The 24,584-nt window shown below is 43.0% G+C and overlaps 1 protein-coding gene across 1 annotated transcript in view; it reads left to right on the top strand.

The window, feature by feature from the left end:
• Positions 1-24,584, top strand: part of marco (macrophage receptor with collagenous structure) — a 28,658-nt gene that overhangs the window by 3,377 nt on the left and 697 nt on the right. The window contains exons 2-12 of the mRNA XM_061724006.1: positions 4,162-4,260; positions 4,351-4,412; positions 8,460-8,577; positions 8,666-8,728; positions 13,430-13,492; positions 16,620-16,682; positions 16,784-16,810; positions 17,215-17,268; positions 18,674-18,709; positions 18,790-18,843; positions 20,892-21,056. Coding sequence (XP_061579990.1) covers positions 4,162-4,260; positions 4,351-4,412; positions 8,460-8,577; positions 8,666-8,728; positions 13,430-13,492; positions 16,620-16,682; positions 16,784-16,810; positions 17,215-17,268; positions 18,674-18,709; positions 18,790-18,843; positions 20,892-21,056 — 804 coding nt within the window. The remainder of the gene's footprint in view (positions 1-4,161; positions 4,261-4,350; positions 4,413-8,459; positions 8,578-8,665; positions 8,729-13,429; positions 13,493-16,619; positions 16,683-16,783; positions 16,811-17,214; positions 17,269-18,673; positions 18,710-18,789; positions 18,844-20,891; positions 21,057-24,584) is intronic.

Here is a 24,584-nt window from a genome sequence, read left to right as displayed (position 1 = left end):
GTGCAACCAGAGCCGTCGGGAGACTGGAGAGCTTGTTCATCCTGCCGATACAGGCAAGTTCAGCACAAAACCAGACACGACGAGTCCGAGACCGCAGCAGCGAGCTGGCTGTCATCCTGCTATGGGGCGATGGGGACGAGCCGTAGCAGCCAGTTACAAGCTTGGAGCATGCACGCTCATGTCACATGCACATTTGATTTCCTCATTCATTCAGTCAGCAGGCGAGTTTTGGCGAAGTTCTGCCGTCTGTCATTAAAAACAGAATCAGTATATATACTATAAGTCCATTGTCACGAACATGGCATGTCCTTTTGATGAAGACACAATTGATGAAGGTGCAGCATTAATGCACAGAGAATTAAATATTTGTCGGGAGATGGTTGTCAGGCCGCGTATCGATGTTCTCTCATTTCCAGACTATTTTCTTTTTGAGCGGTACCGTTTCACATCACAGTACATCAACTACATCCACAACCTAATCCGTCCTCACATTTGTAACATAACCAGTCGCAGTCATGCTCTCACATCCCAGCAGATATTGTGTGTTGCGCTGCGTTTCTTTGCCAATGGAAGTTTTTTGTACAATGTCGGAGATGCAGAGCACTTGAGCAAGGCAACTGTATGCAGGGCAGTGTGCCTTGCCCTGAAACGGCTTTTACCTATCTTTGTGGTTTTCCCTGGACATAAACCTGTCCAAGCCATCAAGGAGGAGATCCACAGGATTGCAGGTGAATGATGTAGAGATCTGTTAAATTAATTTTATATTATATTCTGTTAATGACATTATGCTGCAACCTCAGACTGGAATTAGTAATTTTAATTTCTTTTAGGATTTCCCAGTGTGATTGGCTGCATAGATGGCACACACATCCCAATCACAACTCCCTCACATAATGAAGCCGATTATGTGAATAGGAAGTCTATTCACAGCATAAATGTGCAGGTACATGAATATTGACTACTGTTTCAAAATGTTAAGACTGCATCATAGTTCAACTAAAACCTGTCACTTTCTGCACTGTCAAGATCATATGTGATGCTGGATACATCATATCCAATGTTGGCTGAGTAGAAGTCTGTGTTAGTTTAAATAGGCTTAATTATTTAATAGAACATGATATAGATAAGACATTTATGTGTGTAAAAACAGCATTATGTTGGGAATAAAACAACTGCACAGTCAAACAGCCACTTAATATTTACTTTACAATGTAAAACATGATCAACATGAGGTACAGTACACCTATGAGATTATGTCGAAGTCTTACCTGTTTGAACAATGTTTTTATACTTCATCCTAAGCTCCTGCCACGTGCGCTTCTCCCCCGTGGGATTGTACCTAAATGAAATAAATTAATAGGCTACAATTCAAGCAGTTTTCCCCTGTAATATTATTGTGATTGCAAGGGACTACATTTAAACTTACGCATTGACCCGAGCAGCAATATTCTCCCACGCCGCCTCTCTCCCCTTTGCAGCTGCTGCGGTGTTACTCTTTTTTCGAAAAACGTTCAAATTCGCCGTATGCGCGCATTAAAATCTCTAATTCCATTCGGGTGAAAAAAGCAGACCTCCTCTTTTCCGTTGCCATGGTGACTCGTCGAATCGGGGCTCCATTGATGCTGGCTTTTTATAGTTGTGGTGCACGCGCTTAACTCCAGGTGAAACTACTTACAGTTGAGTAAATTAACTCAAATCCGCTGTTCTGGAACCGAAAACTCAGAGTTTCCGATCTCAGAGTAGATCAACTAAGAGTTCAGGATTAGACTCAGAGTTTGTTGAACCTGCTTTGTGAAACGGACCCCAGGACATCAGAAAAACCAGACACAAAAATATTTACAAAAAAACCCCAAACATCTGGAACCTGCAGTCTGGAGAAGCACCCTTCAGACCATAGACATCTGGAGACATTTGTTGTTCAGGACCAGAACACCTATCTACAGGTGAACATGGGTCTCTTAAAGGACACACATCACTGGGTTGAAGGTTGAGGGTCCATCCCTTCTGCCCAGGACAGTTTAGTGCAATTTTTTTTAATGATTCTGTTGAACCACAACTCAAAATCAACAGCTGATATTCATAGTCCAATGTTCATTAAACTATTTGTTACTGTTTTGTCAGGTTCATGTTGTTTCAGTGACCATTATGGGTTCTTCTTTCTGTTAGGGAATTATTTCAACTTTGTCCACATGCATGTGAGGGTGTGTGCGTGTGTGTGCGTCCGTGTGTGTGTGTTCCTATCAAGTGTGAATATACTGAGTATTACACAAGAGTAGCCTGACCGGATGCGTACTTCCTTTTTTTCAGTTTGTCATCTTGTGGTAGATTAAATTCATTCAAGTGAGTTTTCACTCATTTTTAACGGATAAGAGGTGGATCCAACTTTAAATTGCAAATAAAAAGTTTTTACCGAGTTAGAAGTTGGTTGGAGACCTTTTCATCGGTCAATTCTGGTTGATAACTCAACTCAACGAGTGTTGAAGTAACGCACCAACAATCAGGAAATCCCAGATCACTCTGAGATCAATATGACAGTCATAATCATGTCAAGGCTCTGTGTTTATAAACATGTGGGTACATCTCCATGTTGCTGCTTGTAACGTTGAACCTTTTCTGGTAAAGATGGTTTTTATTCTTTACTTTTTTTAGCTGAAGAATACAACAAAATGTGAAATTCACTGTTATTGATAACAGGTCATTTTTAATTACAGGTTATCATTAATAACAGGTAATTATTAATAACAGACCATCATTAATAACAGGTCATCATTGATAACAGGAAATCCTTAATATCAGGTCATTAATAATAACAGACCATCATTAAAAATAGATCATTAATAATAACACACCATCATTCATAGTAGGTCATTATAATAACAGACCATCATTAATAATAGGTCATTAATAATAAAATACCATAATTAATAACAGGTCTCTATTAATAATAGATAATTAATAATGACAGACAGTCATTAATAACAGCTCATCATGAATAACAGACCGTCATTAATAACAGGTCTCTATTAATGATAGGTCATCAATAACGACAGACCATCATTCATAACAGCTCATCATTAATAACAGGTCATTAACAATAATAAGTAATTCATAATAAAACACCATCATTAATAACAGGTCATTAATAATAACAGCCCATTAGTAATAATAGGATTAAGGTCCTGCTCTTTTCTGAGGTTCGACTATCTGTCGGATAGTCAAACCTCAGATTGAAGAGGAATCAAGCACATTGGTTTTCGTTCGAATCGTGGAACGGTGGTCCAGCTCTATACCCTCAGTAGGGTCACGGAGGGATCATGGGAGTTCGCACAACTAATCCACATGGGCTTTGTGGACCGTGTGGCTAAGCCGGGCCTCCAGGCTCCATGTCTTTGTCAGTGAGTGTATATTAGTGTATCTGTGTGAATGGGTGTCCGTTGTCTAACCTAGGTTTGGGACTCTTTGCCATTGGGTTTGTCTGGGTGGCTCCTTGTTGGGTGCCGGCCCACTGGCGTCGCTTGTCGGGGTGGCCCCGTCTCTCCGGGCAGGCTGGTCTCTCGCTTGGTGGGGGGTGTGGACCTCTTGGCCACGTGATTGGCCTATGCTTGGGTGGCTGGTGCTCGGCTGGGTCCTGGACCATCACCGTGGGTTTCCTGGGGTTTCTTCTTTGTCGGCTTCTGGTCTCTTGGCTGGCGTGGTTGTGCCCTTCTTCCTCCACTGTAGTTGCAGTTCAGATAAAACCTTGTTTTCACTTTGCACACACACAATTACACAGACATACACTACTGCTCACTCACCTACATACTCACTCCACAGTTTTGGGGGACAGATAATCGCAGTAGCCTAGTCCTGATTTAGTTTTAGAGACCTGGAATGGTTGTTGTTTGTGTCTCTGCCTATTTCTGTTTCTGTTTATTTGTTTTCTCTCTTGCAGATTCCAAAGGCTTGTGTGCCCGTTTTGTGTTTTCCTGTGTTTCTCTCATTTCATCGCCACCCCCTCCCCCCTTCCGATCCCCCTCATATTTAAAAAAAAGAAGCTTCATACAATGATGTGAAAACTGGTTTATAAGCTTCTTGCCTGTTATTGCTGGTACTTCTGAGTATTAAAAAAAAGAACGATTTTTTTTTACGTTTTAAGATTAATTTTTCTTCTTAACTTTTCAGATCTGAAGCCAGCTAAACCCAGGCGACAGTGGTGTTTGAACCTGATCGTTGTCTACATCATCTTACAGACAGCGCTGAACGTGTTTCTCATCTATAAAGGTTTACATGAGAGTAAACGGGATCACTGGATGGGATTAAAATAATTTCAGTTCTGTTGTTTTTATCATTGTTTTTTCTGTTTTGGACCAGTTTTTACTTTGGAGCGCTCGGCCACATCCACACCAGCGAAACTGGACTCTGACGGTAGTTCTGTGAGTGACACTTAGCTCCAGTGTTGTGCTACATATATTTCAACCACAGAGTGACTAATAATTCAGTAAGATTGAAAATGATAACTTTTAAAGAATGAAGACTTGACAAATGGCTAGTCGTAAGTGAATTTAATTATCTTTCCATTCAAAACAGTCGAACATGCATGTCTGAGGGTTAAAGAACAATGACCGGAAGCACTGTTCCAGCAGTTTTAGCAGAACAGAGAAAGATGCAAACTTCCTCTTGTAACAGGAATTGTTTGACTCGCAAGAACTTATGAAGGAAAAGAATAACAACAAAAACTGCAGAACCAGGTGCTGTGCACAGTCCATGCTGTCTTCCGACTGGGTTCAACCCAACATGTCAAATATGAAAAGCTTCTGAGAGATGCATCATCAGCATTACTTTCGTTTTATTTATATAACATCTATTACAACACAAGTAGTCTCTAGGTCAGGGGTTTTCAATTCCGGTCCTCGGGCCTCCCTGCCCTGCATGTTTTAGATGTTGCCTTGCATCAACACACCTGATTCTAATTAAAGGTCCTCATTAGCTTGTCATCAAGGTCTGTACAACTCTGTTGATGACACAGCCTCTTGTATCATGGTGTGCTGAAAGCAGGGTAGCATCTAAAACAAGCAGGGCAGGGGGCCTGAGGACCGGAATTGAAAACCCCTGCTCTAGGTGGTTTCCAGGGACCAGGGGCCTCATTTATAAAGCTTGCTTGTGCACAAAACAGGGCTTGAAAGATGCACACGCTTCGGCGGAAGAAAAAAAAAAGTCAGATCACGCTTCCACATAGATAAATGTTGATGTCTATGTTGAAGCGTGGTCTATGTGGAAGCGTGATCTGACGGAGTATTTTCATCTGTCCAATCATCCTACCTGCATTTATCTATGTGGAAGCGTGATTTGACGGGTTTTTTTCTTCCACCGAAGCGTCGTACACATAGATCTATGTGGAAGCACATTCTGACTTCCTGCTGTTAAATCGTCTATTTGCATGAAAAAGCCTTTGAAAAAAAAGAAACTGAGATAAAAGAAACGGGGATTGTACGGTAGTATTTTCTGCCGAGGTAGGACACCTCGCCGAGGTAGGACACCTCGGCAGAACACCGGCTCGACATATGTCTCATTCATCCCGACGCACAGCAGAAACAGCTGCAGGCAGCTGCTGCGCATGCTCAGCAGGCTCATTTATATGCAAATACAGTCGCCAGGGGCTTTGCATTGACCATTCTTGGTAAAAAGTGGGCGTGTAGAGGGCGGGATATGAGGCGAATTCACTTGCGCAACCTTCCAGCTGGACTGTGATTTATAAAGCGAACATTGCTTGCGGATGTGCGTTCACACGGTTTTTTAAATCCAGATTTTTTTTTGCGCACGGCATTTTCGGCTTTTGGGCGCACGTGCACTTTTAATATGAATCCTACACACTCTTTTATAAATGAGGCCCCAGAACATGACCCCCGATCAATTATTACATAAACAACAGCAGGGAAAAACTCCCCTTTAAGAGGGAAGAAACCTGGATCAGGACCTGGGGCCTCATTTATAAAAGAGTGTGTAGGATCCATACTAAAAGTGCACGTAAACCCAAAAGCCGAAAATGACGGGTGCAAAAAAAAATCCGGATTTATAAAACCGTGTGCACGCACACTTGCACGCAATGTTCGCTTTATAAATCACTGTCCACCTGGAAGGTTGCGCAGGTGAATTCGCCTCATATCCCGCCCTCTACACGCCCACTTCATACCAGGAATGGGCAATGCAAACTACTCCATGACTGTATTTGCATATAAATGAGCCTACTGAGCATGCGCGTTTCTGCTGCGCGTCAGGATGAATGAGACATGTCGAGCCAGGCAACCGTGCCACTAAATTTCACGGAGACTGAGATCGAGATGTTGTGGATGAGGTGGAGGCCAGGGAAACGACATTATTTGGTGGTCACAGTAAAAGTATAAATAATATTGTGGCCGGGTGGAGAGGTTGACGGGACACGCACATGTGTCCCATCCACCTGAGTGGCTGACACGCCTCCACCCGGCCTGCCTTTATAAGGCAGAGCTGGACAGCAGCAAAGAGGTCGGAGGAGCTGCTGTCATTTTTGTGCACTGTGTGTGGGGTGTTTAAGTGACAAATAAAGGGTCTGTACGAAGCTCTGTGTCTCTCCGTCCTTTGGTCGGGCCCCCGTGGCACGCACCCTGCCACAAATATATAAATAGTATAAAATAAAGTGAGTGAGTGGCACATTGTTGCTGCGCTAAACGCCGTGAGTGCCACCAAGGGCGCAATTTCCACTGGGGACAGGGGGGACATGTCCCCCCCCACTTTTCAAAGTCATGTTTTTGCCCCCCCCCCACTTTTTACAGTTTAAAAACTAATGGTAGGCTCAGCCTGTAATTGCAAATCATCAATACACCCTGTGCGAAGGCGATGCGAAAACGGCACGGCAGCCCCGCTCCCCCTCTTCCCCTCCCCTCTCCCCTCAGTGCTGCTCAAGGCTGATTTATGGTTTTGCGTTAAATCTACGCAGAGCATACGGCGTAGGTTACGCGGCGACGCGCACTGTACGGTGCGCGTCGACGCGTAACCTACGGCGTAACCCTACGAACCATAATTTAGGCTTACGCGCACGCGTATAAGTTTCACGTGCGCGTAAAACTCATTATATATATAAAAAAATCTGTGTCCCTTTAGGGGCTCCGTAGAGTGGCCCGGCACTCATTTGTTCTGTCCTCAGTCACTCTACGGTTGTCGCGGTGGGTGACGTGGAGGTTCCCGGCGTGTCCTGCACCACGGCTGCAGCAGCAGCAGCACCAGAGCGATCCAAGCGCTGACGCTGTGCTTCAAACACAGAGGGACACGATCAGCGCTATTATATTATAAGTCTGATATGTGATGACATTAAAAGTATGACATGAATCTGGCTTCATTTCACCACCTCACCGCCTGCGTTGCCAGTTCCCCATATCTTAAGACTGTTCCTGCGCGACGGTCAGGGTTGGCGTAGGAATACGCACATTTTTTGGTTAGTATTTTCTTTTTAAATCCCAACCGTTGCGTAGAAGGTGGTTTGCGCATCTTTCAAGCCCTGTTTTCTGCGCAAGCGAGCTTTATAAATGAGGCCCCTGGATCATAAGGGGGGAGCCTCCTGCTGAAGACTAGCCGGGCAGAGCAGGAAAAGAGAGCTGAGATAGGAAAGAGAGGATGAAGAACCAAGAGAGGAACACACAGATAGATTGTCATAGGTACAAAATGGCAGATAAATTAGTATTAATGATCTGTTAACTGGAGAACTAAGAGTTCTATGTACATATGAGTGATACCTGGTTAGTTGTTGGACTACAGAGACCACTATATAAAGGTGTAGACAGCAGTGGTAAGAGGGGGGTACTGCAGGTCAGTGGATCATGTTGGTGTCCCCCTGCAGCGTAGCTCTATAGCAGCATATCTAGGACGAAGCTATGTACTTGCATGTGAAATGTAATATAAATGTTTTTCCAATTTTTAAATATAATTTACAAATTATATAATTACAATTGCAACTTTTGATGTTTAGATTTTATAGGTTATTTGTCTCACAAATTAATGTTATGAGGTGGGTTTTCTTACAAATTTGTTTTTTTATTGCCCTCCCCATCAGACCAAGTCTTATTTAGCTGCCTCAACCTGAACTTCAGATATACAGACTGTTTTTCACTACAGTGTAACAGATTTATATGTTAACAGGTGACCTTATAAAACTCCCTAGCACACTGGAGTTTTACCAAATAGGGACCCACAAATTGAAACTTACAAAGGGCTAAAAACCAGAAACGGCTCCAAATAGAAGCACATAAAGAGAGAAATGTAATGATCCATTTACACAACCATGTGGAACACCATGACTCAGACAAACTCAGACAAACAAAGTGAAGAAATCTGATGGGGTAAAAAAGAAATATGAGGTTAGTTAACATTGGAATGACTTAGGTCCCTGAAGAGTCCTCCCTGGTAAAACTTTTCATCCTTCCACATTGTGTTGGTTTCCATGACAACAGATGGAGTACCAGTGTGGGGAGGATGGTCAGCTGCAGCGCCTGAGAGCAGACCTGAACCTGCTTAATAGCAGCAACAAAGACCTGGAGAGTAAGATGAGCAGCATGAACCTGGTGGCAGGTGTGTGTCTGACGTTATCAGGGTTCGTTCAGTCTGGAGTTCTGAGATCATCATCCATAGGAGAATTAATCTGTCTGTCTGTCCTCAGGTCCTCCTGGTAGAACTGGGCTGCCTGGACAACCAGGAGCACCAGGAGAGAAAGGACCCAAAGGTAAGTGAGTCGGAAGGCGTTTTTAGATTGGGTCCCGCTAATATCGCTGGACGATGAATGCGTTTTTAACGCACGTTAGTAATATAAACGCAAAGATTATTTTCTTTAATTGACCTATTTGGGGAAAGAAAATGGGGCCTTAGAATTTAGCATAAAATGAAATACTGGGTTAGGGCATAACAACACGAGTATGAATCTGTATATATATATATATATATATATATATATATATATATATATATATATATACATATATATACATATATATATATATATATATATATATATATATATATATATATATACATATATATACATATATATATATATATATATATATATACATATATATACATATATATATATATATATATATATATATATATATATATATATATATATATATAAAACGCCTTGCAATACATCTATACAAACAAATGAATCCGTTATATATGAATGTACACAAAATTAATACATGTTTAAAATATAAAAGCTATACCCAATGTGCACACGTCTATCTATATATACATGCACAGGCATAACAACAGAGATAACACCATTTAATATGTGTGAAAAGGGGTAAGAAAAAATCGTTTGAAGTTGTAAATTCCCACCCACACTCACACACACAAACACATCCACATTCACACCCTACATATATATTCAGGCTCACATACACATTCGCACCCCACATATGCATTCACATGCCACATACATATTCACACTTTACATACGCATTCACACCCACATACACATTCACACCCCACATACACATTTGTTGTGCAACTCAGGTAGCTAAGCTGGTCAGTTATTGAAGGCTAATGATAATTCTATTAAAGAATTATTAATAATTAATAAAGTTGACTATTTATCAAATTGTATTACCAAAATGATAATCATTCTCGTAGGGGCACCACCCCGGGGCCTTAATCCGGGGACAAATGATAACTAAACAGCAGAAAATCAGTCTCATATGATTAGGATTATCCTGCATAACAGCAAATCTTACTATCACTTCCAGAATAACAATTGAAGGAGTGCAATTCGAGCTCTGGCTCTCTCAAACAATCAGTTCGTGACCAAATCTTGTATGAAATAACAGAAACCACTCATTAAAAATCAATCAGAATTTATTTACATACGGGTATCAAGGCAGATGTAAATAAATACCCAATAAATCCTGATGGCAGAACTTAAGTATTATAAAACCATTAACTAACTGGAAAAACAACAATCAATAAAAATGAAAGTTAAATGCATGGAATGAAAAGAAAAGAATCAAATGTAATAATAATTAAAGCTGCAAGCAGCGATGAACGGGCCCTCGCACTCACGGCCACCGCCCCCCATAAGCATATCAGAAAAGACACCACCCACGACTCCCTATGTCAAACCATTCCAAAGTTATAGCAGAAAATCGGGACAACCAATCAGAAGAAGGGGCGGGGCTAATTAAGGCCAACGAAGCTTAAGAACTCAGTACAAAGTCCCATGACACCACCCACGACTTCCTATGTCAAACCATTAAAAAGTTATAGCAGAAAAAAGGGACAACCAATCAGAAGAAGAGGCGGAGCTAATTCTGGCCAATGAAGGTCAAGGACTCCATAAAGAATCTGATGACATCACCCACGACTCTCTATGTCAAACCATTCCAATGTTATAGCAGAAAATCGGGACAACCAATCAGAAGAAGGGGCTAATTAAGGCCAACGAAGCTTAAGGACTCATTACAGAGTCCCATGACACCACCCACAACTTCCTATGTCAAACCATTCAAAAGTTATGGCAGATAAAAGTATTCTAGGGGGCGCTGTTGAGCCGTTAGGCCACGCCCATTAATGCAAACCATGAAATATCAAATTTATCGCCAAGTCTGGCTTGCATGCAAAATTTGGTGACTTTTGGAGAACTATCAAATATGGACCAATCACATGAAGGGGGGGCGCGCCTTTTGGCGTATAGCGTCGCCACGGTAATACTTTTGAAAGAGAAAAGTAATGCGTGGTGTCGCAGGATGTAGACGCACATTTTGATGTATAACACACCTGGGTGCACGTTACGGTTCGGGCTGAATTAACTGCCGAAGGAATGGCATAAATTTTGCCAAAATGACACAATTTATTCAAAATGGCCGACATCCTGTTCGGTTTCGGCCATGGCTCCAAGAGACTTTTCTTTAAGTTGTGCCATGATACAGGTGTGTAGCGATTTTCGTGCATGTACGTCAAACCGTATTGTGGGGCTTGAGGCACAAAGTTTTCCGGGGGGCGCTGTTGAGCCATTTTGCCACGCCCATTAATGCAAACCATGAAATATCAAATTTATCGCCAGGCCTGGCTTGCATGCCAAATTTGGTGCCTTTTGGGGAACTATCAAATATGGACCAATCAGATGAAGGGGGGGTGCGCTTGTTGGCGTCTAGCATCGCCACGGTAACACTTTTGAAAGAGAAAAGTAATGCGTGTAGTCGCAGGATGGAGACGCACATTTTGATGTATAACACATCTGGGTTCACGATACGGTTCGGGCTGAATTAACTCTCGAAGGAATGGCATATATTGCTCCAAAATTACACGATTAATTCAGAATGTTCAAAATGGCCGACTTCCTGTTCGGTTTCGGCCATGGCGCCAAGAGACTTTTCTTTTAGTTGGGACATGATACAGGTGTGTACCGATTTTCGTTCATGTACGTCAAACCGTATTATGGGGCTTGAGGCTCAAAGTTTTTTCTGTCTGAACCAATCAGATGAAGGGTGGGCGCGCTTTTTGGCGTCTAGCGTCTCCACGGTAACGCTTTTGAAAGAGAAAAGTAATGCGTGGTGTCGCACGATGGAGACGCACATTTTTATGTATAACACACCTGGGTGCACGTTACGGTTCGGGCTGAATTAACTGCCAAAGGAATGGCATACATTTTGCCAAAATCACATTTCACCGGCACAGTCCCTGGTGTGGGGAAAGTGCTCAAAGGAAGAAAGGAGTTAGCAGACAGAGAGAGTTGAGAGCGCAGCGCTCTGGTATCGGATTTTACGCCCGGCCTGTTAATGCAGGTCCTGAACGGCTCCCTCCCCGCCCCAGGCTCTCGGGGAGTAGATGCGGCAGCGGCTGCACCGTCGGCAGGAACGTCCGTTCGGTCCGCTGGCTGAAGGAGAGAGAGTGAGCACTGGGCAGGGACGGGAGTTTGAGTTCCGCGGGCTGCATGACGTCACCAGCCCCTGGCAAGTGATTGGGTGCTTCCCGCTTTTGGGCTTGGGGGCGGTTTTACTGTGAGGGACAGTCCCCCCCTTCAGGGCTCGCTTCCTGGGGGCTCCACTGCGTCTGAACCCCCCCTGGTGTCGTAACCCCAGGGAGTCTGTTCCTGGTCCCTTTGCATTGTCTTTTCCTTTGTTCCTCCAGGTCTGGCAGGAACCCTGCTGGGTTTGTGGGGGGTATACTGCGTCTGACCCCCCTCCTAGGTGTCGTAAACCCCCGGGGAGTCTGTTTTCTGGTCTGGAGTCATGCAGTCATAAAACTCTGGCCCCAGGACGAAACCAAAGTCTTGCTTTCACTTGGAATTCATAATCCTGAAATGTTCATATACATTTATGACAGTCCACATGATCACTGGGTGTGGTCCAACACATTCATACCCAGATTCACATCCACATATGCATTCACACCCACTTAAACATTCATGCCCACATACGCATTTAAACCCACATACACATTCACCCCCGCACACACATTCACACTCACATACATATTGACATCCACATCCACATTCAAGCCCAGTTATGCATTCACACCCCACATACATATTCACACCCCACATACATATTCACACCTCATATACACACCCAGATTCACACCTACATACGCATTCACACCCTACATACCCATTCACACCCACATACACATTCACACCTCATATACACACCCACATATGCATTCACACCCCACAAATCCATTCACACCCACATACACAGTCACATCCACATCCACATCCACATTCACGCCCCACATGTGCAGTCACATCCCACATACAAATTCACACCCCACATACCCATTCACACCCCATATACACATTCATGTTCCTTAGTCTGAGCCTTTCCTTAATCAAACTCATCTACATTCTTGGCTGAGTTTACTTCATACCTTCACACTGACTGAAGTGCACATTCTCTTCGTGGTTGTTCGAAAACTCATGGTTCTGAAGTTAAGGCTTCTCCTATAATCATAACCCCCCTTTCTATCAGTTAAAGGTTTCTGTATATTATCTGGTAGTATGGAATGCTAAGCTATGTGGCCTGAATGGACAAAAAATAATATCTGAATGGTGGGACTGGAACCATCTGAGATCTGGACGTTTTATGCTAACTTTCAAGTGATGACATGTGGTCCCGTGATAGACAGGCTGCCTGTCCAGGTGCACTCCACTCTCCCCTGTTGACATCAGGGATAGACTCCACTTAGTGGACCAGTTGTTCCCACACTCAGCAGTTTCCAGGGTCCTGAAATGTTCCTATTACTTTGAATGCTATTTCCTTCAGCAGTTACATATGACCAAGCAGGCTGTCTGTCCATCAGTATATCATGTGCCTCAGCGTACTAGGGTAAGGCTAATTCCATACCATGGATATTAGCAGGCTAACACCTGATCCTAGTCCCTCCGAGCCATCAGTCCAACCGGTACTGCACTATTGTCTTGTGTTTACAGGTGACGCTGGGGCTGCGGGACCCCCAGGAATCAGAGGACAACAAGGAGCATCTGGTGAATCTGGTGGGTTTAATCATCATTACATGTCACACTGGTGCTTTTTTATCAAGGCTACACCCAGAAAGAACCGTCCATGTATACCAGAGCCGATGGACCAGATGAAGACACATGTTGACAAGTCAAGATTCAACAGCTTTAAAATGTTGGTCTGCCTAAACTCAGTTTCAATTCTCCTCTCAATTTTATTTATAAAACACTTTAATAGCCAAAATTTGGCCAAAGTGCTGGCCACCGAAAAAGTTAAGATAAATAAAAACAAAACACTAGAAGAATAACTCCCGACAACTGTTCATGGCGTTTAGCTTTCTTCTTTGTCCACCACCTGCCCAACCTCCTATTGGGTTTTCTGCAGAAAAGTTTGCGTCATACTTTACTGAAAAGGTTGCATTTTACCGACAGTCAAACCGGCAATAACCCACATTATCAACTCCTCTCTTAAATCTGGCATCTTTCCCTCTGCCTTCAAAGAAGCTCGGGTCATCCCACCGCTGTCTCACTGATCCCATTAATGTCTAAAACTCTAGAACAAGCCATCTTCAGTCAGGTCTCTCACAATTTTTTTGCGACAACTGCCTGTATGATCCACACCAGTCTGGCTTTAGGCAGGGCCACTCAACTGAAACTGCTCTTCCGTCAGTTACTGAGTCACTACAGGCTGCCAGATCTGCTGATCTAGATTCCCGCCGGGGACGCTGTGGGCGCTGAAGTGCGTGTTAGTTCCCCCATGACTTCAATGCCCACACCCTGGGTGAGCTACCCTCACAAAAACATGCACACAGTCCTGGGCTATACATGCCCCCTCTGGCCAACCGGAGCGCCAGATGGGGTGGGGAGGATCCGGCCGGAATAACGTGATCCTTCCACGCGCTACGTCCAGCCGGAGAAGCCCCACCCTGTTTGGTGAAAAGATGCGGCCTGCTCACTCCTCAGGTTAAGGAGGAGACCTGAGCTCAGTGCAGGGCCCTCCCGGGGTTGGTAGAGGATGGCAATGCCCAGGACTGTCACTTAGGTAGGAGCACGGGGTGGTAAAAATGGGAAAAAGCCGGGATAAAAAATATTTTAAAAAAAAGAAAAAAAGAATTGTCCATGATCATTTTAGTCTCGTTTTAGTTGATGAAAACTGATGACATTTTAGTCTAGTTTTAGTCAAAGATTTTATTTAGCCAAACCCATTTTACAATTCAAAGGCTATCTTATTATTATTATATTATTGTAACCTTATAGACTCAAGAATACATTCATTCCAGATACAGAAGACACTCTAATTTGAGTTTACAACATATTTATTTTTTCCTGTGATTTTCTCCCCATCTTTTTCGACGACACATTCGGTTTTCTTTTCCACGTCTATGTAGCGAAAGTGTATCCAAAGATCGTCTCTTCTTTTTCTCCCAGGCCCAGAGAAGATACCTGTGTGGCCGTCCATCGGTCTCTTTCTCTATTTAACTTTTTTTTTTAATTGACGTGAACCTAGAGCCCTGCGTTAACGGCATCAGCCTCTAACCTGCAGCTGCATCTTCTGGATCTGATTCTGGATCTGACAAAAGCAACTTTGGTTGCAGCGCGGATCAAGTTCAAAGCTCTGCTTTTGGCTTACCAAACAATTACCCAAACGGCTCCTGTCCCCCTTCACTCCGTGATCCAGAGCTACACTCCCTCTCGACAGCTCTTCTCCTCCATTGTTCCCCGATGGTGGAATGACCTACCAAACTCTGTCCTATCTGCAGGGTCCGTACCTACTTTTAAGAGCAACCTCAAGACTCAGCTCTTTATGGAACACTTCTGCATCTAATAAACTTCTTTGCTCATCAGAATTAGTTAGAAGATCGAGCTCTTTGCATGACTCAGCACTGAATAAGCTGCATGCACTTATGACGACACGATCGCATGATGGTGTCTTTTTAGACGAAGCTTTCTTGTATAAAGTGACTGTTGGGTTGGGCGAAGGACAAAAAATAAAAAAAATTCTAGCAATGGCATGGCACCTGTGTCCAACTGGACTCAGTCTGAGCAGCACTTTATTATCCAGCTGGACCCTCCTATGTGATTTTGTGCTTGTGTTCTCTCAGATGTAAGTCGCTTTGGATAAAAGCGTCTGCTAAATGACAACAGTAGTATTTGTAGTAGTAGTAGTAGTAGTAGTAGTAGTAATATAGAAAGTGAAAAGACATTACAACTGAGAACAAAAGTCAACATCGCAACACTGGGTTAAAAAGATAAAAACGTAACTTAGACAGGAGTGGGTCAACCCTTCATAAAAAAAAATAAAACAATTATCTTAAAGTGAGTTATAAGCATAAGAGGATAGACAGGTTTTAAGAGTGAGATGCCTGTCCGATGTCCAGAGGCAACTCAGTCCAAAGTTTTGGGACAATGACTAAAAATGCCCGATCGCCTCGTTGTTGGGACAAAAAGCAGCGACTTATCTCTAAACACGAGCGAGCGTGAGGGAGTGTACAGCTTCAGTGGGTTAGACACATACCGGGCGGGGCATGAAGACATTTAAAAGCAAATTAAAGAATTTTAAAATCAACTTGGAACCAAACTGGGAGTCAGATGACACCAAACTTGAGCGATGTGCCCATGTTTGTTGGTGTCAGTTAAGATCACGCTCTTCTAAGAGGACACGGAGCTGTTCTCAGACCGTCTGGATCTACCCTCTGGGCTCCGTCTGGTTGGACATGCCTGACATGTTTCAGGAGGCTCAGCTTTGGGCATCATCAACTAAAAAGAAGTGACTGTTCACTTTCAGTGTAAAGGTTTCATTTCAGTCAGAAGACTGAGCTTGTGTGCAGTATCAGTTGTCATCGTCTTAAAGAATTATGTATGTGGTGGTTGATGACTTTACATCAGACAAAGAAGTCCTGAATCTGATGAGTCTGATAACTCATGTGGTGCTTTATGTTCAAATATGCAACACCCTGTTTCACATCATGTTTAGCTAACGTGACTTCAGGGTGGAAAACTTCCTCAGCAGGAAACAATTATGAAATATTTGAGTTTCTCTTCCTTCTTTTTGTGAGAAAAACGGACATTCTGCTGTTTCCACAACAGCACTGGTAATATTCACAGGGTTGGCATTTATGCAGGAGAAAAACATCCTCATGATCGTGTTTCTGTTTCTTCGCAGGTACCAGAGGTCCTCCAGGAGATCAGGGTGAAAAGGGAGAGACAGGAAGCCCCGGGACCCCAGGTGAGCGTTTGGGTGATGAGGTCATGAGGGGGCACAGCCAGGTGGATTTCAACAGAGTTTACTACTGTTTCTACTGTAAAACTTGAATGTTCTAATTACAGGAGTGAAAGGAGAGCCTGGACAATCAGGTACCCAACACTGCCACATTTTAATTTAAACATACTGACCATAAAAACATGTGATTTTTCTGATTTGATCATCGTCTTAGTATTAAACCAATGAAGATGTAGTTCAGACTACAAGTTTTATTAAAAAAGAACAAAAAGGAAATAAATAAACATCTTCGAGTTGTTTCTGGTCATGTAACCTGCAGGAAGTTGCCTCCCGCCCCTCATCCTTTCTTCTGGCTGCTCAGCCCCCGATCCCTCCTCTTTTCCTCCGACTGCTCCTCCTCCGGCCCTTCCTCTTTTTTTCTCCCCCATGAATCTGTACAGAAACATGTTTTCCCAAACCTTCCCACTGATGAGGGTCGTTGCATGTCTACATGGATGTTTGAGTCAGATTCATGATATCATGATGTGACTGTGCACAGGAATTCCGGGACTAAAAGGAGACAATGGAGATATTGGTCTTCAAGGACCGCCAGGTTAGTGGTTTTCTATGTTGTTTGACTAACTTGTGCATCTCAACAAACAGTGATTTTCTTTATTCCGCCTTTATTAAGCCATCAAGACTGTGTTTTGTGAGTGATCAGTCCATCCCTCTGATAAAATGACAGCTATCATCACCACAATACGTTCCTGAGCGTCTTGAGTGTACAACTGTTTTGATGGTGCTTTTGTATACTGCCACCAGAGAAAAGGCTGCTTAGACTAGTTAATGACCAAATGTGCGTGCAGCAGATCATCCAGGTACCAACACATATCCAACGCAGACGGTTTCCAGCAGGTTATCTGCTCTCATGAAGACTGGCTGCAGCTCCAGCATCTTCTCCTCAGCCTCCAGCTGTCAGCTGGTGATGAGAGAGTGGATGCAGCTCCTCCGTCACCACGTAACCTGCTGCTCCACAGCGCCCCCCAAAGCCAAGGCCAAGCCACCACCACAATATGGTGTAAATACTACGACGGAGTATTAGGGCCAAACTAAGACAAAAAAAATTGAAAATTACGAGAATAAAGTCATAACATAATGAGAATAAAGTCGTAAAATTACGAGAATAAAGTCGTAATGTTGCGAGAATAAAGTCGTAATAGAATAAAGTCGTAATATTATGAGAATAAAGTCGTAATATTACGAGAATAAAGTCGTAAAATTACGAGAATAAAGTCGTAACATTACGAGAATAAAGTCGTAATGTTGCGAGAATAAAGTCGTAATATTATGAGAATATAATTTATGAGAACTCTTACAGGAAGAGCTTCTTCTCCCTGTGTTAAAATGAGGAATATTGAGCATCTTGTGAAGTTATATTTATATATTTATAATATATTACGACTTTATTCTCGTAATATTATGACTTTATTCTCGTAATTTTACGACTTTATTCTCGTAATATTATGACTTTATTCTCGTAATTTTACGACTTTATTCTCGTAATATTATGACTTTATTCTCGTAATTTTACGACTTTATTCTCATTACATTATGACTTTATTCTCGTAATTTCCTTTTTTTGTTTTTTTGTTTGGCCCTAATACTCCGTCGTAAAATACAGATAAGAAAGGTCTGAAAATAGAACAATGGCCCTGGAAAGTTCAAGGTTGTTTGTTCCCCAAACTAAATATTCCAGAGAACTGTTGAATGATGATTAATTTAAAAGGGAATTTTTGCTTTAATAACATAGCCTTCAACAGCTGGTTCTAGTTCTCTGGAAAGATCTTAGAGACAACTTGTGTTTGAATAGACGCTGTATAAATACAATTGAACTCAATTGACATTATTCATAATTGTTTGAAGATCAGTCCTCTCAAAATGGTCGTCTTACTAACTTCTTCGTTGCACAAACTTGGCAGTGAAAAAGCTTTTATGCTGGTCTTGTGTGTTGACATTAGGTTCGGTTGGACTGAGCGGTTTCAACGGAACCGAGGGTGAGTGAATCAAAACGATGCGTGACATTAGAGTTATTTCTTTTACATAAAGACTATATCTGGATCTTCTCCCTCTACAGGTCCTCCTGGACCACCATGTGCTAAAGGAGAGAAGGGAGAGCAGGGGAAGGACAGTAAGCACACACACTACAAAAGTTATACAGCATTTCATTTTGCTCCTTTATGACCACTTATCAGCGGGGGGTGATTGGACCGTTTCTACCACAGGGGTGTGTGATGGCAGCGTTGCTTGACTTGTCTGTCTGGGTCTGTTTCAGGAAGGAGGTTCAACAAACGCTGAGTTTTGAGTTTCAGGTGTTCAGAGTTGGTTAAGTCAACTCTGAATATTTTGACTCTGAGTTACCGCAACTATAAAAACCATCATCAATGGAGCTTTGATACCATGATTCACCATGGCAACGCAGAGTAAACGGAAGTGATCTTCCTGTTTTAGTTCCTGGAACCGAACATGTTTGTCCAGTCATGTAATAAATATAAGAATATATTCAGACTAAAATTAATCTGTAGATGAATTCAAACATTTAAAGACTGCTTCACATGCAAACAAATGAATATAAACATTCTTAACCTTCACCGTCATGCAGGTGCAGCCCTGAAAACGCTGAAATGCAGGACATTGAGTAGGCTCCAAAACATATTTCAGGCCCAGTTCTGGTCAGACCCAACATTCTTCAGAACCATCAGGTGTCATCAGTACTAGTCTGGTTTGACCGCATTCAAATCTACTCGGATCATCAATATTCTTCCCTGATACAAATGTAACATGTCATCGTTCAGACGTCTCTAAAATGTTCATTTTATGATCGATTGTCTGATTAGTTACCACGGTAACAGTAGGAGTTACCCAGTGCCTGAAGCCGGCTCAACTGAACCCTCTTGGTCAGGTTAGATTACCTGTCAGCTTTGTGAAGCGGAAAACTCATGAGTTTTCCTGAGTTCAGGTTCAACAACCTCAGAGTTTCTACAGAAGCCAGGTTGTGAAATGGAGCCCTGGACTGGCACGCTAAGCTCAGGGTGGAGGGATGGTGGTGATGTGGAACCGATCCAGTACAAGAAGTTCCTCTTTTATTAGATTTAATCCTAAAACTTCAAGGTTTGGGTTAGGAAATACACTCTGTTATCCACCAAAACAGCTCCGCCCTGTGAAAATGCTGACTAGAGTTTTATCTGAAGTCCCGTGTGGCGTCTGGAACTAAGACGTTCGCAGTAGATCTTGTTGATTTTGAGTTTTGAGTCTGAGCTGCTGCAGATTAAAGTTAGCCAATCAGACAACCCAGTTTGGGTTGATCCTTCCTATCCACCGCACCAGCTACATCTACTGTTCATGCCATTTCAGCCGTCTAATGCTACATTATCCTGAAAAACAGGAGGAACGCAGCAATGTCTTCTTTGTCTGCTGTCAGGTTCAGGGCGTCAGTAGTCTAATTGGCTGAAAGTGGGCAAATAACCCTACATGTTGATATGTAAGTTATGCACAGTAGCGTGGGGTAAATATGTTGCCAAGAAAGACACAGAATTTTAGAGACATATCACCCAGAGTGCAGCAAATGTGATGACGTCATCACACATGGCCGATGACATCATCACTGACTGATGACGTCATCACAGACAGCAATCCTCCGACGTAGAGCACTGTTTCTCAAAGACCATACATGATATAAAAACACCGCTTCTGTCTGTCATACTGCAGTCTTGTCAGTTTTATGATTTTTATTTTCCAAATGATAGTTTTTTTGTCCTTTTTCAACATGGCAGGGTAAATGAAAATTCTTTACAGAAACAAAATAGAGAAGAATAAATGTGATGAATATTCATGAGCGCTCGGTGATGATGCTTTGGCAGCAGGTATTAAAGGAAACATCAATATCACGAAAGTTGCAAAAAGGGTTGGCATCATCTGTGGTTAAGAGGGGGTTCATCAATCAGCATTACTCATCTAAAGTTGCACAAGTCATCCTAATGTTGCTCATCCATTAACTGGTGGACAATAACCTCCCAGAAGTCCCTGAGACATGGCGCCTCCACATCCTCCTCCACATCAGACACAACGAAGGCGTTGGTCTTAGTTCCTGGTCCATGCTTTGATCCGCTTTAACCGTCATCCATGTCATCGGAGTAAGTTCATGTAAACTTGATGACCTGAAACTTTGTGCCGCCACAGTGATCATACGTCTCGTACCTGGGAAAAACAGAGGACGAGTGGAGGTCAGATACAATGATATCTGGGGAACCGTCTGCGATGACAATTTTGGAACTCCGGATGGCCAGGTGGTGTGCAGGATGCTGGGCTTCAAGTCAGTCATTTCCACCTTCACAGCTACCCCAGGTAAGAACACCGCTCCTTCATCCGTCTGGACCAGACTTGGGTTCTGACCTCTGATACTGGGTTTGCAGACCAACTGACGACTGAAGAGCTCTGGTCAGAGAGCACACAAGTCTTCAGAGGAATTGTCATAGTTTTACTGAAGGACAGAAATGATAAAAACATGTGTATAGTAGAGAAGTTTCTGAAATAAACAGTAAATAAGGTCTTAATTATTATACTTTTATAAATTAATAGCAAATAGAAAATAAATACTAAACTGTAAAAAAAGATGTATTTAAAAATATGTTAACCGTTTCATTATTATAATCGGCCGTAGGGTTTCTGCAACGCCCTGCAAAACTTCACATAAACTGAAGACTATCAGCCACACAAACCAAAACATCATCCTAAATGATGCAAATGCACCTTAAAGAGGAAAAGGAACCACATAAACCAATTTCAAAATAAAATGTACTTCAAAATAAGAGCATGACTAGTGTGTTTAACTTGAAGAATTTGTAAAAAGTTGTATATGCCAGCTAATATCCTAAGCTTGTTTTCACACGGTATAAAGTAAGTGTAGCAAGGTCCAGTCCTGGCCCAAAGGCCCAGACAATATGAAGAATTGGTCCACGTCTGGTGGAAATGTGGCAGAGTGCAGGAAAGCTAACCAAATGTGGACCAGCAAAACCTGCAGATATGGCCCACATTTGAGCCAAACATTTGTTGCTGTGAATCATACAGTGAAGAAGAGACACTATTGAAACCTTGAGTCAACCCCAATGAAACTAGCGTCCCCCGGCTTGGAACAGAAGAAGCAAGAAAGGTGTTCGCCGCTTTGAAATATCCAGTGTTGCTGAAGTTCAGAATCAGAATCAGAATCAGAAAAAGGTTTCATGCAAAGTACGTTACTGGACTTACAAGGAATTTGTTTTAGCATAGTTGGTGCAACAATTATTTCTAAATATGGAGATATGGAACAGTAATATTTTTTAGCTGTATAAACAATATAAAAACAAGTAATGGGATTAGCAGAGAATTGGTCAAGACACAGCAGAAGATGGCATGGCTGATGAGAAGATGAGAAGGTGGTTTACACTTAGGAGACCACAGATGCTATTAGCATCCTGAGAAAAGAAAAAGGACACAACAGCTGTTACAACACACACAGACACGGTTGGTCACAACAAACACCTTGATATGCGGATAACACAGTTTTGGCCCATCAAACACAGTGTGGCAGTGAGTGACAGAATGTTTGCTGGTGACAGGATAATCATTCCCACTTGCTAAAACAGGACATGCTGCAAAAGCTGTACGCTGTTCGCATCAAGGAATGCAAGAGTGAAAATATTTTAATTGGCCATGAATGTTGAGAAAAATCGAACAAATAGTTGGGGCCTGCAGCTCATGTCAGCAGTTCCAGCCTCGAAACCAGAGAGAGCCGCTGAGCTCACACGGCATCTGGGAACACGGTCCAGCACCCAGACAACATCAAACTTCGAGGCTTAAGAGCAGCAGAAACTGAGGATTCTCAGCCCTCACCTACTTCAAAACCAACTCAAACCAAAGGTGGCCAAGTCATGAGACCGCCTGACAGGTTTAAAGACTTTCAGACGGGCTGCGTTAAGGGCTGTGTTAGGAAATGATACAGGTTGTGATACACACATACTGAGAAGGATGGCGCTATTAACAAAACAAACAAACTGTGACTGGAAAGTGTGAAATAAAGGGTTATCTGTTCCTGTACAATACTGACACTTTTTCAAAAGTTCTGTTATAATACCATGGCCGAGGTTGTATAATGTCTCTGCCTTTTATATAGAGTTAATACCAGACAGTTTGTGTGCTGCCTGGTAATGACAGAAATCCATCCATCCATCCATTTTCTATACCCGCTTTGCACTTTGCAGGGTCATGGAGGTCTGCTAAATGACAGAAATAATTGATGTATTCGTTTATTAGTGCAGCTTGTGATTTAAGGTTTCATACAGATTTGGAGGAGTTAGTGTGTGATGTTATTATTCCAGAAACTTCTCGTTACTGGAATAATATGTTCAACCACTCCATAAATGCACGTTAAAAACCAGCTCTTCCGAGGGGAGTCCGAGGCGTTCCCAGGCCAGCCGAGAGACATAGTCTCTCCAGCCTGTCCTGGGTCTTCCCCGGGGTCTCCTGCCGGTGGGACATGCCTGGAACACCTCCCTAGGGAGGCGTCCAGGAGGCATCCGGTACATATGCCCAAGCCACCTCAGCTGACTCCTCTATGTGAAGGAGCAGCGGCTCGACTCCGAGCTCCTCCCGGGTGACCGAACTCCTCACCCTATCTCTAAGGGAGCGTCCAGCCACCCTGCGGAGGAAACTCATCTTGGCCGCTTGTATCCCCGGTTTTCGTCCTGGTCGTGGAACACTGGACCAGCTCTATACCCTCTGCAGGGTGCTCGAGGGTTCGTGTGAATTTGCCCAACCAGTCTACATGTGTTTTGTGGATCTGGAGAAGGCATTTGACCGTGTCCCTCGTGCCATTCTGTGGGGGGTGCTCGGTGAGTATGGAGTCCGGGGCCCTCTATTAAGGGCTGTCCAATCTTTATATGATCGGAACAGGAGTTTGGTTCGCATTGCCGGCAGTAAGTCAGACTTGTTCCCGGTGCATGTTGGACTCCGGCAGGGCTGCCCTTTGTCACCGGTCCTGTTCATAATTTTTATGGACAGGATTTCTAGGCGTAGCCAGGGGCCAGAGGGGATCCGGTTTGGGAACCTCTGGATTTCATCTCTGCTTTTTGCAGATGATGTTGTCCTGTTGGTTTCATCGGACTGGGACCTTCAGCATGTGCTGGGGCGGTTTGAGGCCGAGTGCGACGCGGCAGGGATGAGAATCAGCACCTCCAAGACCGAGGCCATGGTTCTCCACCGGGAAAGGGTGGCGTGCCTTCTCCGGGTGGGTGGAGAAGTCCTGCCTCAGTTGGAGGAGTTCAAGTACAGAAACAGCTGTAGTAAAATCACAATCAAATCAGGGAAGGGCTTTCTTATATACTATCAGAATATCTTTCCAAACAAAGTGAGGTTCTTCTAAAATGTTGGAACAACACTTTCTTTCCACCTTTGAGGTCTGCTTTAAAACCTTAAGTTGTGAATTAAACCACAGCGCAAACTTCCTTTGACCAAATACTTTCTTTTTCAGAGTTTGTCTAACATTGTACAAATTGAAGTTGTAGTTCTGTCAACAAGAAAATCCAGCTGTGCAGGAGTACGAGTCAGGTAGCTTCCCTCCCGAAGCACCAGCAGATGGCAGCGAGTAGAATGATGATACAATTGATACCATCTTCTGATAGACGCCTACTATAAATAGATTTCTTCTCAGATGCTGTGTAATCAAGTAACTTAAACTTGAATGTTATCAAAGAGGGTCAGATACGAGGTTTATGAAGTAAACGCTGTTCGCTGTTAACTCTCAATGCCATGAGGCCGCACTAAATCAAGAATGAGATTGTGAGAACTCGTACGTCTGCATATTCTGAGAAAATAATCAAATCTAACAAGGAAGGAAAG

Source organism: Cololabis saira, chromosome 6 (assembly GCF_033807715.1).
Source record: "Cololabis saira isolate AMF1-May2022 chromosome 6, fColSai1.1, whole genome shotgun sequence".
NCBI classification, from domain to species: domain Eukaryota; kingdom Metazoa; phylum Chordata; class Actinopteri; order Beloniformes; family Belonidae; genus Cololabis; species Cololabis saira.
Note: the sequence above shows the minus strand (reverse complement) of the source record. Positions and strands in the feature narration are given on the sequence as shown.